This window comes from Athene noctua, chromosome 2 (genome assembly GCF_965140245.1).
Source record: "Athene noctua chromosome 2, bAthNoc1.hap1.1, whole genome shotgun sequence".
Classification (NCBI taxonomy): domain Eukaryota; kingdom Metazoa; phylum Chordata; class Aves; order Strigiformes; family Strigidae; genus Athene; species Athene noctua.
Genome location: NC_134038.1, coordinates 47,059,471 through 47,074,433, shown reverse-complemented (window position 1 = coordinate 47,074,433; position 14,963 = coordinate 47,059,471). Strand labels below are relative to the sequence as shown.

At 39.8% G+C, this 14,963-nt stretch overlaps 1 protein-coding gene across 9 annotated transcripts in view; it reads left to right on the top strand.

Moving 5' to 3' along the window:
* DTNA (dystrobrevin alpha) overlaps window positions 1-14,963 on the top strand; it is a 188,962-nt gene that overhangs the window by 103,669 nt on the left and 70,330 nt on the right. For all 9 annotated transcript variants that reach the window (XM_074898999.1, XM_074899006.1, XM_074899007.1 and 6 more), the window contains one exon: window positions 14,272-14,485. In XM_074898999.1, the coding sequence (XP_074755100.1) occupies window positions 14,272-14,485 (214 nt within the window). The remainder of the gene's footprint in view (window positions 1-14,271; window positions 14,486-14,963) is intronic.

Sequence of the window (14,963 nt, the reverse complement as noted above, 5' to 3'; positions counted from 1 at the left end):
TAGTGTAAGATTTCGTACAGCATATATCTGGTAAGCTAGAACAAATTGTGAGAACAGAAGATGTTGGCCATAAAAATAATTTCCTGCTTTTATAAGTGTGAAGAGACCACACAATATAATGTCCTCAGTGCACATTGTTATTAATATGGTTCTGGGACTCTACACAATGAACATTCAGCTTCCTGGTGTTAATGTTTGTGATATACAATGGTTTTACAGAGCCGTTTTCCTTGTGCTGAATTAAGGCATTCCTAGGCTGAATTCAGACTGAATGATATCTGTGATATTGTTGTTGGCTGCAATGGGTTTCTATCAAGGTATTTGTGAACAGTTTTTGTCCCTTTACTGAGAAAAGTGGAAGCTAATTCCAGGAGGAGTTCTGTGTATTTTTCTTCTGTCCATGTGGATGGATAGATGGATGTCTCCTTTCCTGACAGAAAGTAAATTGAAAGTAACTCTGTTGAACTCACTGACATTACTATGGCACAAAGAAAGGAATGAATCAGTCTTTTGGTGTGTGTTGTTTGAGGAGGTTGAACTCATTTTCTGATAAATGAAGCCAACACTAGTATCATACTGCATCTCTTGTTCAGGCACTGATCTTCCCCAAGTTTAATTTTCCCCATTTCATTCATCTATATTTTGCCTTGAAACTTATTTTGTCTTGGATTTGCAGGATATCTTTATTGCATGTGTAAAATAAAGGATGACAGATAAGTGGCCATGTATGTTGGGACTCTTACTCCATCTAGGGGCCCTGACAGTGTCATTAAAGAGCTTCTGTCACACAGAGGAGGAGGAAGGATAGATGTGTGGATCTTCACCTAAATCCCGTTTATCTGTCATTTCACATTCTGCAGTCTTGATTCCTTTCTCACTGCTGCTGACTCTCCAGCTATGTTTGTGTCAACAGGAGCTTTTCTCCTTTTTTTGGCCTATTCCTCATATCTTTTTTCTTAAGAGATGTGAAGTTTTAGTGCATGATACTGCAAATTACTGCAATGGCAGCCACTGTAGTTGCCTCCTGATACTGCTGTTCTGGTTACTGAACAAATCAGACGGGGAACTGGAGCACTGAGCAGCTCTTGCAGAAGACTGCTTTGAATATGAGTAATGGCAGGAGGGTAAATGTGGAAAGATTGTGTGAACACAAGTCAGAGTTGAGTCGAATATTCTCTACAGTTTCTCTGATTGAAATATTGTCTACTTAAATGAATTTGATACCAAAAAAATGGATCTTCTGGATACCAGGGTCCATCTCTCCTTATCTCAAAGCTGATTACAGCTTGGATCCCAAAAGGTTTTTGAGCAAATAAATCTTATTGTCTTCAAATGTAATAGGTGTTTAAATACCTATGAAATATTGAATTTATGGCAGTAATTAGCACCTCCATTACTAATCTCAGCAAAAGGTTAAATGAAATTAGAATATGAACTGTCCTTATGACTTCAGGCATAAGATGCTTTTTCGCCGAAGTCCTGTGTGTCACGTGGATGTTATACTTCAAAGCAATGCTCTTGCATTCAACATCTGAGGCTGGTATTGGAATTTTGTCCCAGAAATCCTCTGGATTGACCCAAACTCTTCAGAAGAGAGAAGCATATGCCATGACTCTTTAGTATGTCTCTTCTGTTCTTTGGGTGAAAAATGCAATTCTGGTATCAGGCAGCTTACCCAAGCATTAAGTTCATGTTAACTATTTATCTTATTATTTTTAGTAAATGAAAATATTATGGGCCAAATTCAGTCCACATTACATAAGAAATGATTTAAATTAATAGAATACGGATGAACTTAAGCATATGCATACATGTAAAATACTACATCTTTTATATTCAAGAAAATGCACAATTCACATTTCATTAGTATTCTGTACCTTGTGTTACTGTTTACAGTCATGCCAACCCTAAATGATTAGAAAAAAGTAATTACAGAAGACAAAAAAAATAGCCACGGATCAAACTCTGAAAAACAGGAGATGGCAGGCCAAGGAGGGGTTTTGTCTTCAAGCAGTTCTAAATGTGTAATAGGTCCTCATTCTTTTTCATTGACCTGTGTTAGTTGACAGTATAATTTCAGCTTGTTTTCTATAGCCTTGAAGGAAGAAACTGTTATAAAGAACTGATAAATTATGTATTCTCTTGTTATCACAAGCTATTTTTTAAAGAAAATAGCAATTAATACGAGATTGGGGATAAATACCCTGTATCCTTAGAGCTGGTAACATACTGTTTCAAAATTAATGAAAAATATAAATAACCCAATTTGTTAACATTTACATTCACTTTACATTTGCTTTTTGCTGGTAACAGTGCCAAAGCAAGCTGTAGTCTTCTTATGGCACGGGGAGTTTTTTAGGGGGGATAGAGGGAGCTGGCAGCAGTTGTATCAAAGGAAAAAAACTGAAGCTATTTAAGAGAGAAAGATGTAGTATTAGTCAGACTTGGCATTTGAAGAAACATACCTCTGGAGAAGATTTTATCACTGTAATAAGGACATTCAACATGAAGACATTTTGCCCTTCCCACTTCACGGGCTTGGCATTGTTTGCCTATCACACGCGATCACCTGTATGGGACATCCACACCACCAAATCTCCAAGCTCATAGTCTTGATTCAACAAAATACATAGACAAGGCCATTTTCTGGAGACAGAAGCAGAGATGCACAGCCTTTGATTTGTGTTAGCTCACTTGACATTGCACCAGTAGAGAGTTAAAATGTTATAGCAGATGTGTGCTGCCTTTACTAAAATATACCCAGTAGTGCCATCCTGTGGTCAGGAATGCGGCTACCAGAAGCCTTGTGCACTGTGTCCCGCCTGTTTTCTAAAAGCTGGTTTGTCTTGGGTTGTTACACACAATCTGAGTTGTGCCAGGCTCTAAAATTACGTTCATATGTTCAGTCATTTCCAAACTTCTCGTTTAATCTGCTGAATAGGGGGGCTGGAAATGGCTTTTTCTTTTCTCTCAAAACATTATTTTGAAAGTCTCCATAATTCAGTTTTCTGTCACCAAATCTGTAACAGAGATGGTACTTTGAAAATCAACTCCAGTTACAGTATCAGTTTGGTGCCTTTTGGGAGTGCAGAAGCTTTTTCCCAATGTATTGTTTGCTGTAATATAGTACAAAAGAGTATATTTAATTAGACTTTTGAAATGCTGTAATTTTACTAATTGAAATATGAACTCAGATGTAAGGTAAATGGACCTTATTTTAAGAGAAATGAGAAAGCTGTTGTGTATCACATGTATTTACTCACCAAGTTTTGTTACCTCATGTCCTCATGAAATCTTTGGCTAATTTAAAGCTGACACTTGCAAAACCCATTTGAAGGAACTAATTAGTCAGATTGAGGCCTAATCGCACAATGCGTCAGAGAAAGCCTTTCTCATTAAAACAGCATTATGATGGGATAGCAAGAATAATAGACATGCATAATGTAGGAATACCATTGTCTGTTTGGGGAGGGTATATATAAAGTTTCTGGCTATGGAATACAGGTAGCAACAGGTCTGCTATTTACAAATCAGTCTTTAATTCAGAAATATGTTCAAATCTTAAAACAGGAAAATTACTTATAAACAATGGATTTAAGCTATGCAACTTGTTAGCACCAATGCAGAGTTTTAACTGAGTAGTCTTTCCTGGTTGTCATCAAAATATTAAGAAGCTTAGCGTTAGATATTTTTACTATTTTATTTTATATATGTCATACTTCATTCAGCATTTTGAATAAATGTTTTCAAAGTGCGTTTAAAAAAGAAGAAAACACTTTTCCAGCATCTGGGTGGCAAGTAGGTGACAACAGTTTCCCAGCCCAGCACTGCAGGGTGCATCGCCCACCACTGCCTTTTGCAGAATCGACTGACATTAGTGCTGCTCCTTGGGGAGACCGATGGCTTCCTCTGCCACCCACAGAGAGCCCTTCAGGCTTCAGTTAAATATAGGTGAGACAAAATAGGCAGGAATTGACAGCAAGAGAAGAAGGAACTTTTACTGTAAATTAATGTAAAAGAGAATAATTTTACTGGAGATCTTTACACCTTGGTGGATTTGTAAGGTATCATACTAAAAGGAAAAAGATCACATTCTATTGTTAGCCTAATGGCATTAGTAGCACTTGACCAAGTTGACAGACACTTCCAACAGGCCATGTTTGTTTAATGTGCTGTAGTGCTCAGAAGGTTATAGAATAACTCATTTTTCCTTCTGGGGAGAACAGAAGGTGAGAATACAAGGATGCGAGCCCAGGTATGCAGACAGGAGAACCTTAAAAACTTTCCCCCAGAATTTTCAGTGTCTCACTTATACATATTATGTCCTGCAGATTTCCAGACACCCAGCAGCCAGGTTTGGCAGCCACTCAGAAATGTCTCGGTGGCTGCAGTGTGCAGCTGGCCGGCACATACACAGAGAAGCCAGCTCCTGATGGCTGAGACTTTGCTTGCCCCGTGTGCCTATCACATGGACAGGTGATTTGCATGAACTTAGTGAGTCTAAACACAGCTGACTTACTCCACGTGCATAGTAGTTCAGAAGAAAGATGTTTCCATTGGCTGGTCTGAATGTTTAGTTCCTTACCCAGGCAGTCCTTCTCAGTAGGTATCCAACATGGGGTGGGCAGGTAGAAGTGGATAGCCTTACTCCAGCTTCCTGCTGAGCTGGTGCATAGCACACACCTGCACTCTCACAGCACGGGCAAAGAGGTAAGGAGGAGGAGGAGGAATGTGTGCATCTGTCGGGACTAAATGAAACTGTGACCTCCCTCTGAGATCCCTTGGCATTTGAAGGAAAGCTTGGAGTGTTTGAGTACACAGAGTGCTGCAGAAGCCTTCTGTACACCTCAAAGAAAACGTCTTGAGGATATGGAGTACACTTTCCCAAGCATTCAAGGGGCCTCAGAGCGAGCTCTATGGTTTTTTGTTTGTTGCATGTGTCAGAAAAGGGGCTTGGAGCACGGCTTACTTGAGCAATGGCTTTAGAGAAAAATCTGTGGCACAACACTGATTCCTCTCCAGTAAGAGAGTCATTATATGTTTTTGTAGTGTAGGTTAATGGCTAGACAAGGACATCACAGAATCACTGGGGTGGCAGAGACCACTGGAGAGAGCAGGGTCAGCTAGAAAGGTTGCTCAGGGCTATGTCTAATATGATTTTGAATATCTTCAAGGATAGAGACGCCACAGCCTTTCTGGGCAACCTGGCAAGTGTTTGACAACCCTCACAGGGAAAATTTTTTTCTTTAAATACTTTCCCATATTTTAATTTGTGCCCATTGCCTTCTGTGCTTTCACTATCCTTTCCCTGAGAAGCATCTGTCTCCATCTTCTTTACTCCCTTGCATCAGATGCTTATTACACACTTAAAGAGTCTCCCTGAGCCTTCTCTCCTCCAGGCTGAACAATCCCAGCTCTCTCAGCCTGTCCTTATATGACAGTCATCTCAGTCCCTTCATCATCTTCATGGCCCTTTGCTAGACTTTGGACCCAGCACTCCAGTTGTGACACCAGTGCTGAGCAGAGGGGAAGGATCACGTCCCTCCACCTGCTGACAACACACTGCCCAATGCATCCCAGGAGGGCATTGGATGCCTTTGCTGAAAAGGCATATTGCTAGTTGGCACCGAGCCTGTACTGGTACATGGGGTTATTCCTTTCCACGTTCAGGACTTTATATTTCCATTTGTTGCACTTCATGAAGTTGCTGTTTGCATATTTCTCCAGCTTGTTGAGGTCCCTCTGAATGGCAGCCCAGCCTTCTGGTCTATCAGTTGTTCTTCCCAGTTTTGTATCAGCTGCAAACTTGCTGAGGGTACACTCTGTCCCATCATCCAGGTCATTTATGAAGATGTTAAACAGTTTGGCCCCGGTATCAGGCCAGGGGATATACCACTAGTGATTGTACTCCAACTGGATTTAGTACCACTAATCGCAAGATTTTAAGCTCATCTGTTCAGCCACTTTTCAGTCCACTTCACTGTCCATTTGTGCAGCCTGTGCTTACTAGTTTGCCAATGAGGATATTACGGAACACAGCATTGAAACCCTTGCTAAAATCAAAATAAAGAATGTCCATTACTCTCCCTTGTCCCGTGAGCCAGTCATTTCATTGTGGGAGACAAAGAGGTTGGTCAAGCATGATTTTTCTGTCATAAATCCACGCTGACTGCTTCCAAACACCTTCTTGTCCTTAATATGCTTGAAAATAGCTTCCAGGAGGATTCACTCCATCCCCTTTCTAGGGACTGAGGTGAGGTTTTAGTTCACTGGATCCTTCTTGCTGTTCTTGAGAATAAGAGCGACACCGGTTTTCTCACAGCCCTCAGGAACCTCCCCCAGTTGCCACAACCTTTCAAAGACAATCAAGTGGCCTCACACTGACATCAGCCAGCTCCCTCAGTACTCATAGGTGCATTCCCCATCAGGTCCTGTGGACTTGACTATGACTGTCTGTTGAAACATCCCCTAACCAGATCCTCCTCCACTGATGTTGTCTTCCTTGCTCCACATGGTCCCACTTGTTGCAGAGGCCTTTGTCCTGAAGACAGAGTTTACCAGTAAGCCTTGCCAAATTCAACTCCAGGCGGGAGGTCTTTGACAAGACTTGATTTTTGTGAAGAAGTAAATTTTGTCTCATTGCTCTTGGTTATCAGTATATAATCCTCTTACAACTTTTCATACTCTTTTACGGGTCTAATAAACACATCTCTAAAAATTAAAGCATTTTGGGATCAGAATAACGTGGCAGTAAATATTCCAAATATTTTGCTAATTTCTTCTTTAAGTTTACAGTATTTTCCCACCAGTCACTGCGTCTACAAATCTAGAAACTGAGTGAAATAGCAAGAAGATGCAATGACTTAGATTTTGACATTAACACATTCAGATGTGTGCTGACAAGCTAGAAGTCCACTGGTCTTGCTTTAGGAAAACAGTGGTGACCAGCCCAAGAGCTGCTGATGGCCTGCAGAGCATTCAGAAGTGGCCCAACACACACCAAGCTTGTTGGATCAGCTGCCTAGTGGGTGCCCAGACATGCTAGAAATCACTGGGCTGTATGAATGGTGTCTGGCAATAGAGGTCAGCAAGGGAGGTGCATCAGGAGCCCAAGAGACATGGGAGCAGGAATAGGAACGTACAGTACATTTCCAGGTACAGACTGAGCGCAGGTTCAGATATTTGGGCAGGGAGTAGCCTGGGTGTGCCAGGCCATGTATGGTGACAGCTGTCACCAGACACACCCAGCCAAAGAGTTGGGTACCTCATTTTAACTCTGAGCAGAAGTAACACCCTGGTACATTTTCTTTTTCATATAGTTTGGCACCCAGAGACTGTAAGCCATCATAGCTGGCACATCGGTCTGCGTAGTGGTGGGACGTGCAGATAAAGCTTTTGGTAATCATGCTACAGCTGACTGATTTGAGGGGCAGCTTGGCCACAAATGGATGTAGTTTAGAGGGAAAACACGCCTCTCTCAGTCCTCCGTTACCCACCTGGCAGCAGGAGAGAGGGAGCCAAACAGAAAGTGTAGTGAATTCCCAGGACTTCATAGCAATGATGATGACAAATGGCTCCAATACCCTGATTTGTGATGGGTTCATAGATTCTAATAAAAAAAAGAAGAACCATCTAACATATTTTATAATATTTTTAGGATTGTTGGACAAGGAAACATAAATCATTCCCTTTTAATGAAATCCACCTGAAATATCTGACATACATTCAAGTGCCGTTGATTTCAGATGACAGTACTAGTAAGTTTAAACTCAAGCATGTCTGTAAGAGCTTTGCTGAACTAAAATCTTAATGAAACATATACTAAAATTTTGGAAATAATTTAAATTAATACTCCTTTAAAAGTTTTTCACGTATTCACCAACAAAAGAAAATCTGTCAAGGAGGAATTCTGTCCTATTATTAATCAGGCATTTTTAACCTAGATTTAGTTAGACCTACTATATGTTAAGTAAATTTGAACTGATTATTAAAACCCCAATTTAGTTGCTTCCTTTGTTTGATTAAGTGTATCTCCTCTTCCATGCTCATTTAGTAATAAATGGAAAGACAACATTGTAGAGTTTGCGGTTCAGGTGGAATACAAAAAAAATGCAGTAGAACAAATGAGGATTTTTGCATAAGTAGATCTGTTTAATGGTAAGAAAGCTTAAGTACACAGACTGTTTTTAAATTATTTTTTTTTTACTACTTAAAAGATAAACTTCCACTAGGGTTTTCTTTTTTTCTGCTTGTTTAGGGCAATATAATTTCTTGACAACTGGTGCTTGAGGTAATCTTCCTCCTTTGAGATTAGTGATATATCTGAGATTATCTGTTTCTCAGAGCCTTTCCATAATTCTAAATAAACTGCATGACAGAAAAAAGACTTCATTTTTCACGGCCACATTAAACTGTAATCTCTTTGCTTTGACTTGAAAAAAAGTGAGTGTTGTCCATCACTTCTCTCTGGCTATTAAGATACCGTTACCTACCAAACAGAAAATTACTAGTTGCAGTTAAATAAGTTACTAGTTACAATAAATTAAAAATACATTTGTTTCCTGCTAATGAAGAGATTAAAAACCACTTGAAGAAAAGAGGGAGGATCAAGATCAATAAAATTGACATATCATGTTTATAGTAAGCAACATAATTTTGTCCTAAATTCTGCTCTCTCCAAATGCATCCAGAGTACACCTCTTCCACAAATTAACCTGTTGACAGAGTTGTAGGTGATGAGTTCTGCACTGTAATTACTAACTACTCTTTTTCATCATCGAAGTAGTAAAAGGCAATAGGAAAAGATGTTCTGAACACAGGTAAAGGCAGAAGGGCAGGGTGTAAAACTTCGAGGGTGTCTGTAACTTTTTAGTTTGAGGAAAATACAAAACTCCTTTCAAACTGAGCCAGCCATCTTTCATTCACCCCTACATCCTGCAGAGAGACTGATCAATTCAGTTACAATATGCTGGCAACAAGCACTCTCCAAATGTTGTTTTAACAGCTGAAGGAGACCACTGAAGGAAATAACATTTGCTATTTGGAGTGTATTTTCATGCATTAATCTTAATTCTCTGCAGTTCAGCCAGGGTCTCCTCAAAGTATGCATTTTTGGTAATGATTGCTGTGGAGTGAATGGCAGCCATCTGTAATGCTGCTCATCTGCGTCGTCCCACTTCTGTCCGGATACTGAACTTTATTTACATTCACTAATCACTATCTGTTACAGAACGTGCTCAAATATGAAACCCTCAATGACAGTGTTTAAATATTACTTAATCTCATAAAAGTTAAATTAGCAGACAGTGTTTGCCATAGAAGATCTAATAATGCAGATATTTAGCTTAGCTGTGACTTTAGAAATCACTTAACAGAAAATCTAAAGGGAAATGTATAGTTTAGCAATTGCTTGTGGAAATCATCTACATTTTTTTCAGACATCAGGCAAATGATGGAGGTCTTCTACACCTGAATAGCTGCACAGAGTGCGAGGCCTTTCTGAAGGGTCTGTGAAGATTGGCTGGGCTGCATGATTTTAGATTGCCTTATATCACACAGGTGCTAGATACAAGCAGCTTTTACTCCTACTACCTAGTGATCAGCTGCTGACACTGAAGAACAGCTGGCAGATTTCTGTAGTTTTACAGATTTATTTCAGAAAGGGCATCTTTCTCATACTGAGGGGTAATTGCCTTTTCAGAGGGAAATGTGGGTAAGGCAACAAAAGCAGCAACAGCAATGAGAAGTTAAAAACAAGTATGTGGAGTTTGACTTTGTTGAGGGAATTTAAGACACATTTCAGGAGAGTGAAAGTTCCCATGCATCTGTAAGCTGGTTTGTTACACTGTAAACTCTTCTTGTTAGCATGGTAGGAGTATGTAGAAATAACATTCGGGTTTTATTGCACTACATGTTGTGCAAACAAAGTAAGGAGATGTGCCTTCTTCAGTGAGATTAAAGCAATCGCAGAGATGGATAAATAAATACGGGCATAGTAGGTATTACAGAAAATGGGTAGCAGAGGGGATGAAAATTAAAAAGAGAGGAACATAAGCTTATGCAAAGTTTGCAACGTTTAAATTCTGTTACTACGTTGAAAAGACAACAGATATATTAGCTGTAGGCATAAATTTCTAATAGTACAAATGAATAGAGTGGAGCAGAGAACTTGTGTTTTACTCTGCCTTTTCCCACTGCTGACTGATGCATGGTATAATATGTAATTCTCAGCATGGTATAATATCTCTCTATATCTCTCATACTCGCTAACTATGTGAGTAAACTTAAAAAAAATAGGGTTCAAAGTGATCAGTAAGGCACTACCCCCACATGTAATCTGTGCAAGGTTAAGCAATGCAGTCAGTGTAAGAGACTGTGACTATGACAAGATCTGGTAGCTGTTCATACAGATTAAAGTATTTATTATTCATATTTTGTATAAAACCTGAATTATTCTAGACCATGTAGTAGGCACATCAGAAAAGACCTCTTTTCTTAATGTTTAAAGAGCAAGGTGTGAGACTGATCTTGGTTAACTTTACCAGCTCTGAGGTTACGTGTCTCGTGTAAACTTGTCACTTGAGGCTTTGTCACTGAAGAAATATGGGTACCTTCAAAGCGCTGTTTATCCCACCTATCTCCAAACAGCTGCTTCAAGGTGCATTTTTCTTTCACTGACATTAGTGGGAACATTGACCACCAGCTGACAGCAGACGCCTAATTTTTGACCTTTAAATTTAGGTGGGTGAATTCTTGACTGTAGCAACTGACTTCAGTAAAAGCCAAAGACTTCAGTCCTCTGTACAGCAGTTTAACAAACTCTCCTTGTGATTTTGAGCTAGACGTTTCAGCCGATATTTTCAAAATTAGTAGATCTTGTTAAATGTCTGGCTCTTGTCCATCTTCCATTTCCTCCTCCAGGAAATCTCTGTAGAGAAAAGTGAAATTCATGAATAAAATGCAAAATAAAATAGTGCAGTAAGATTGTTGTTTATTCAGCTTCAAGTGGAACCAAAGTGTTTCTGGGGGAAAAAAAAAAAAAAAGCCCAAGTAAAATTATTTATAGTACAAATGCACAGCAGTTCCTTGAGACTAATATTTTATGGTGGGTGGGGGACTGTTACTGCTGTGTAATTTCCAGTAAGTCATTTTCTTAGTCTTGTGCCCTACCTTTCTGGCATACCAATGAATATCAAGATAGCTTATGAGGCTTTTAGGTTAGAGTTAAGGCTAAAACCAATATTTTTCTCTCAGATGTGTTAGTGTACTGATATTATTAGGCCCACGTCTGCTAGCCTCTGGATATTTCCCTTCCCAGGACCATCATCGAAACTAACTCTGGATATGGCTATGTTATGAAAAATATAATATCAGTGAGAAAAGAAAAAAACAAACAAACATGAAAATCTGACAGCCACATAGTATCACTACTGAATCATGTGACGAATAAGGACACCAACCTCCATTTTAGCCTCATTCTTTATGCCAGCTGTTTTCCTCCATGCTCTCTTATTCAAGAGTTTTCCACTACTAGGCTATAACAATTAAAGTTAAATTGCTGCATGAAATTAAATTCTCTCCGTTAGGGAGCCTGGATGTCTGGTTCATCTGCCCAGGATGTCTTTTTATCAGTGTTGGGGAAACCATTGCAGTTCCCCATGACTGCGGAAGTAAACTACTAGATACACACATGGTCACATTGCTGTGTTCCATCCTCTGCCCTGATCAGGTGCAGGGCTGCTTGAGACACATGCCCAGGCAGCTCAGATGACATGATTAGTTAGTCTTTATATTTCCCTTTTCCACCCCTATGCTTTTTTCTCTGCCACGCTCATGCACACTCAGATAAAGAGCCTGTCTCTGTTTATTCTTTAACCACTAGTTCCAATGTTGCTGATTTTACATCCTTACTCAGTATTTATGATAGCATTGCCCTAGTAATTTCTGCCTCAGTCAGCAGTGCTGTTAAGCTAGTACCCGTGTTCGTGCTTTTTCCCAGGTTGCTATCTTGTAAGTGGAGGCTCAAGTCAATGTTATCCACCTGCATATGCATTACTGCCTTTTTGCTATTTGTTATGCCTGGTAATTTCCCATGTTGCTATCTTGTTAGTGTAGCTACAGTTCAGGTTCAACAGTTTGCACAAATACCCTCACACCCAGCAACTGCTGGTAGAAACACCTTCTCCTTCATCTACTTGGTCTGAATTACCAGTGATAGCCCTCATGGCCAGCAACAGCTAGACGTTGAGGGAAACATCATGCTCACCATTCTGCTTTCTGCCTGCCCTTCCCTTCTGAATCAGGCCACACAATACTTTCACATGGATCCAGCCTGTTGCTGCACCTTCTGGCATGTTGCTCCGTATTTCTTCCTCGGCTGCCCAAGTGGTGACCCAGAGCGGGAAATGCTCATTCACCCTTTTGTCCTGGACCAGACAGTGTCCTGCTTTCTGGTGACTTCTTCCGTACTCTGCCTGGTCTGGCCTCTGAGCCATGTGGAGAAGCTGCCCAGAAAGGGTCACTTATTATGTGCAGGCCATCTTCCTGGAGATCATTCATCTCCCATTTACCCAGACTACCTCTATAGTAACCTGACAGTGAAAACTGGTTGAATGAGAATGGCTGCATTAACAGGATACGAGACCTAAGCCAGTTTTTTTTACAGGGAAACTTCCCTCCAGCTAAAAGACAAAAAGAAACAGTTCAGAGAGGTTGTATGCTCCACCCATTAAGAACAGCACTCTGAAGACAACCTGACAGCATACAAAGTCACCTATAGAAGTGTCCTTTTAATACCAAAGCCAAATAAATATTTAGCTATCACGACAGAACTGCATCTTTCAGTTTTTTCCCAATTATTTGCTAAGGAACAGCAAGAAGTGGAAAAGTGCCTTGTCTAGTGCCTGAAATAGTCGCTGCTGCTGTTGCTGCTCACCTGTCTGGTGTACCTTCCTCCTTGGGCTTAGACATGCAGTAGCAGGGCATTAGAGATGTTTTTTTCCTGAGGTAGAAGAAAAGAACCACTCATAGGGAAAAATTCTAAACTGAGTAAAATGACAGTATATCTGATTTCATTTATTTATCTAGTATCAGCTTAAATTCCCTGCCATCAAACCGTCATCTTGCATTGCAGTCTGAGACAGCACCTGCAAACCTAGAAAGTAAAAATATAATTATGAGGATTAGAATTAGATTTCTCTATCCACAAAAAAATGGATCTCCTTCCACATACAGATGACTCTTGATATGTCATAAGACATAATGTCATGCTAAATAATAAAAAACTATACAGTAGTTTCTCTGGTAAAAAAAAGAATTTGCATCCTGAACCATGATTTATTTCTTATTGACAGTTTAGTAGGACAGTAGGTAAAAAAAGGGATGATTGATTGAGTTCAGGTTTGAAATAAATCCAAATTTTGCATGAATGTAATGGGGTTTTTTTATTTTTGGCATGGTCCACCGCTTGTGGAAATGCCAATCTGTGACAAGCCGATCATACTACCACAATAACAGTGCTATGCAAACAAGATTTCTGTTTGGGCACAATATGCAAGGTAGAGAATGTCCTTTAAGCTGTCCCTGTAGGTAGAAACACCCCCGTGAAATTCAGCTTAGACCGGGACTTTATCAAAGAGAGAGATTTAACATATTATTTGGTAAATATATTTAGAAGACACAGAATAAGACTTTGGGATTACTTCATTACGTGTTCTTTGTTTAAATGTAGCTTGTCTACCCTGACTCAATTAAAATTCTATTTCTGTGAAATACTTCGCTTTCCATACAAATTGCTGAAAAGAGTTTTCAAAGTGTCACTATGTGTTAAGCACTTAATATTCGTAGGATCTTCTGAAAAGCCCATCTGCTATGCAAATTAATATCTAAGAGTAATTTCTGAATGGGTATTCATAGAGGCATGGTTCAGAAAAACAATTAGCATATATTTACCTTCCAGTGATTTCCGTAAAATACAGATTTTTAGTTGAATGCTTTATACAATAAGGAATGATTTCCCAGTGTGAAGTTGTACACATTACAACTAATAATATCAATATATTGTTTGCTTATTAACAGATCTGAATTTTATTTGCTTATTCCTTCACCAAGTTCAATTCTCAGTGATGGAAAAAACATTCATTCATTTAATTATTCATGAAGCGTGTCTTGTGTGATTGTGTTATTCCCCACCCTGTGGGATGAGGCGACTTTTTTTCTCAGTTGTTTTCAGGAGCATGTGTCCCCACCAGCTGTTTCTGTCCTGTCCCCTAGTGCACCTGGTGGACATCTGGAATGTGATAGAAGCCTTACGGGAAAACGCACTGAACAACCTGGATCCCAACATCGAACTGAATGTGGCTCGCCTGGAAGCTGTGATTTCAACTATCTTCTACCAGCTCAACAAACGGATGCCGACAACCCACCAGATAAACGTGGAGCAATCCATCAGCTTACTGCTCAACTTCTTGCTAGCAGCCTTTGATCCGTAAGTCTGCCTTTCTTAGCCACGTGTGCTTCCCTCTTCTCCCAACTGGTGAAAGGATTTTACTTGCTCCAATATATCTTTGGAAAACAATTGAACAAGCTAAATTGTGACCCAAATAATGAGCATGTGAATAGTGCTAACTAGGGAGAGAACCTAAATTAAGGACCTCTGCTTTCCTTTCTGCCGAGCCAAATTCAGCACAACTGTGTTTTCATCCAGTTACTCAGACTTGTTCCAGTTTATATCAAAAAAGAATTATCTACAGAAACAAATTTACATCCACTTCTAATTTGCCTTGTTATTTATTGACACACCAGTGGCTGACACCGCTGCAATGCCTCTGCAGCAGTGCCATGGGTTAATGGCTCATTATTTTGAAAGAGCTCATTTTCCTGCAAGTTCTTGCAGCTGTAAGCAATTTTTTCTTCTGGCTCATGCCAGTGCAGCATGATTTTTAGACCATGACAGAAATAGGATA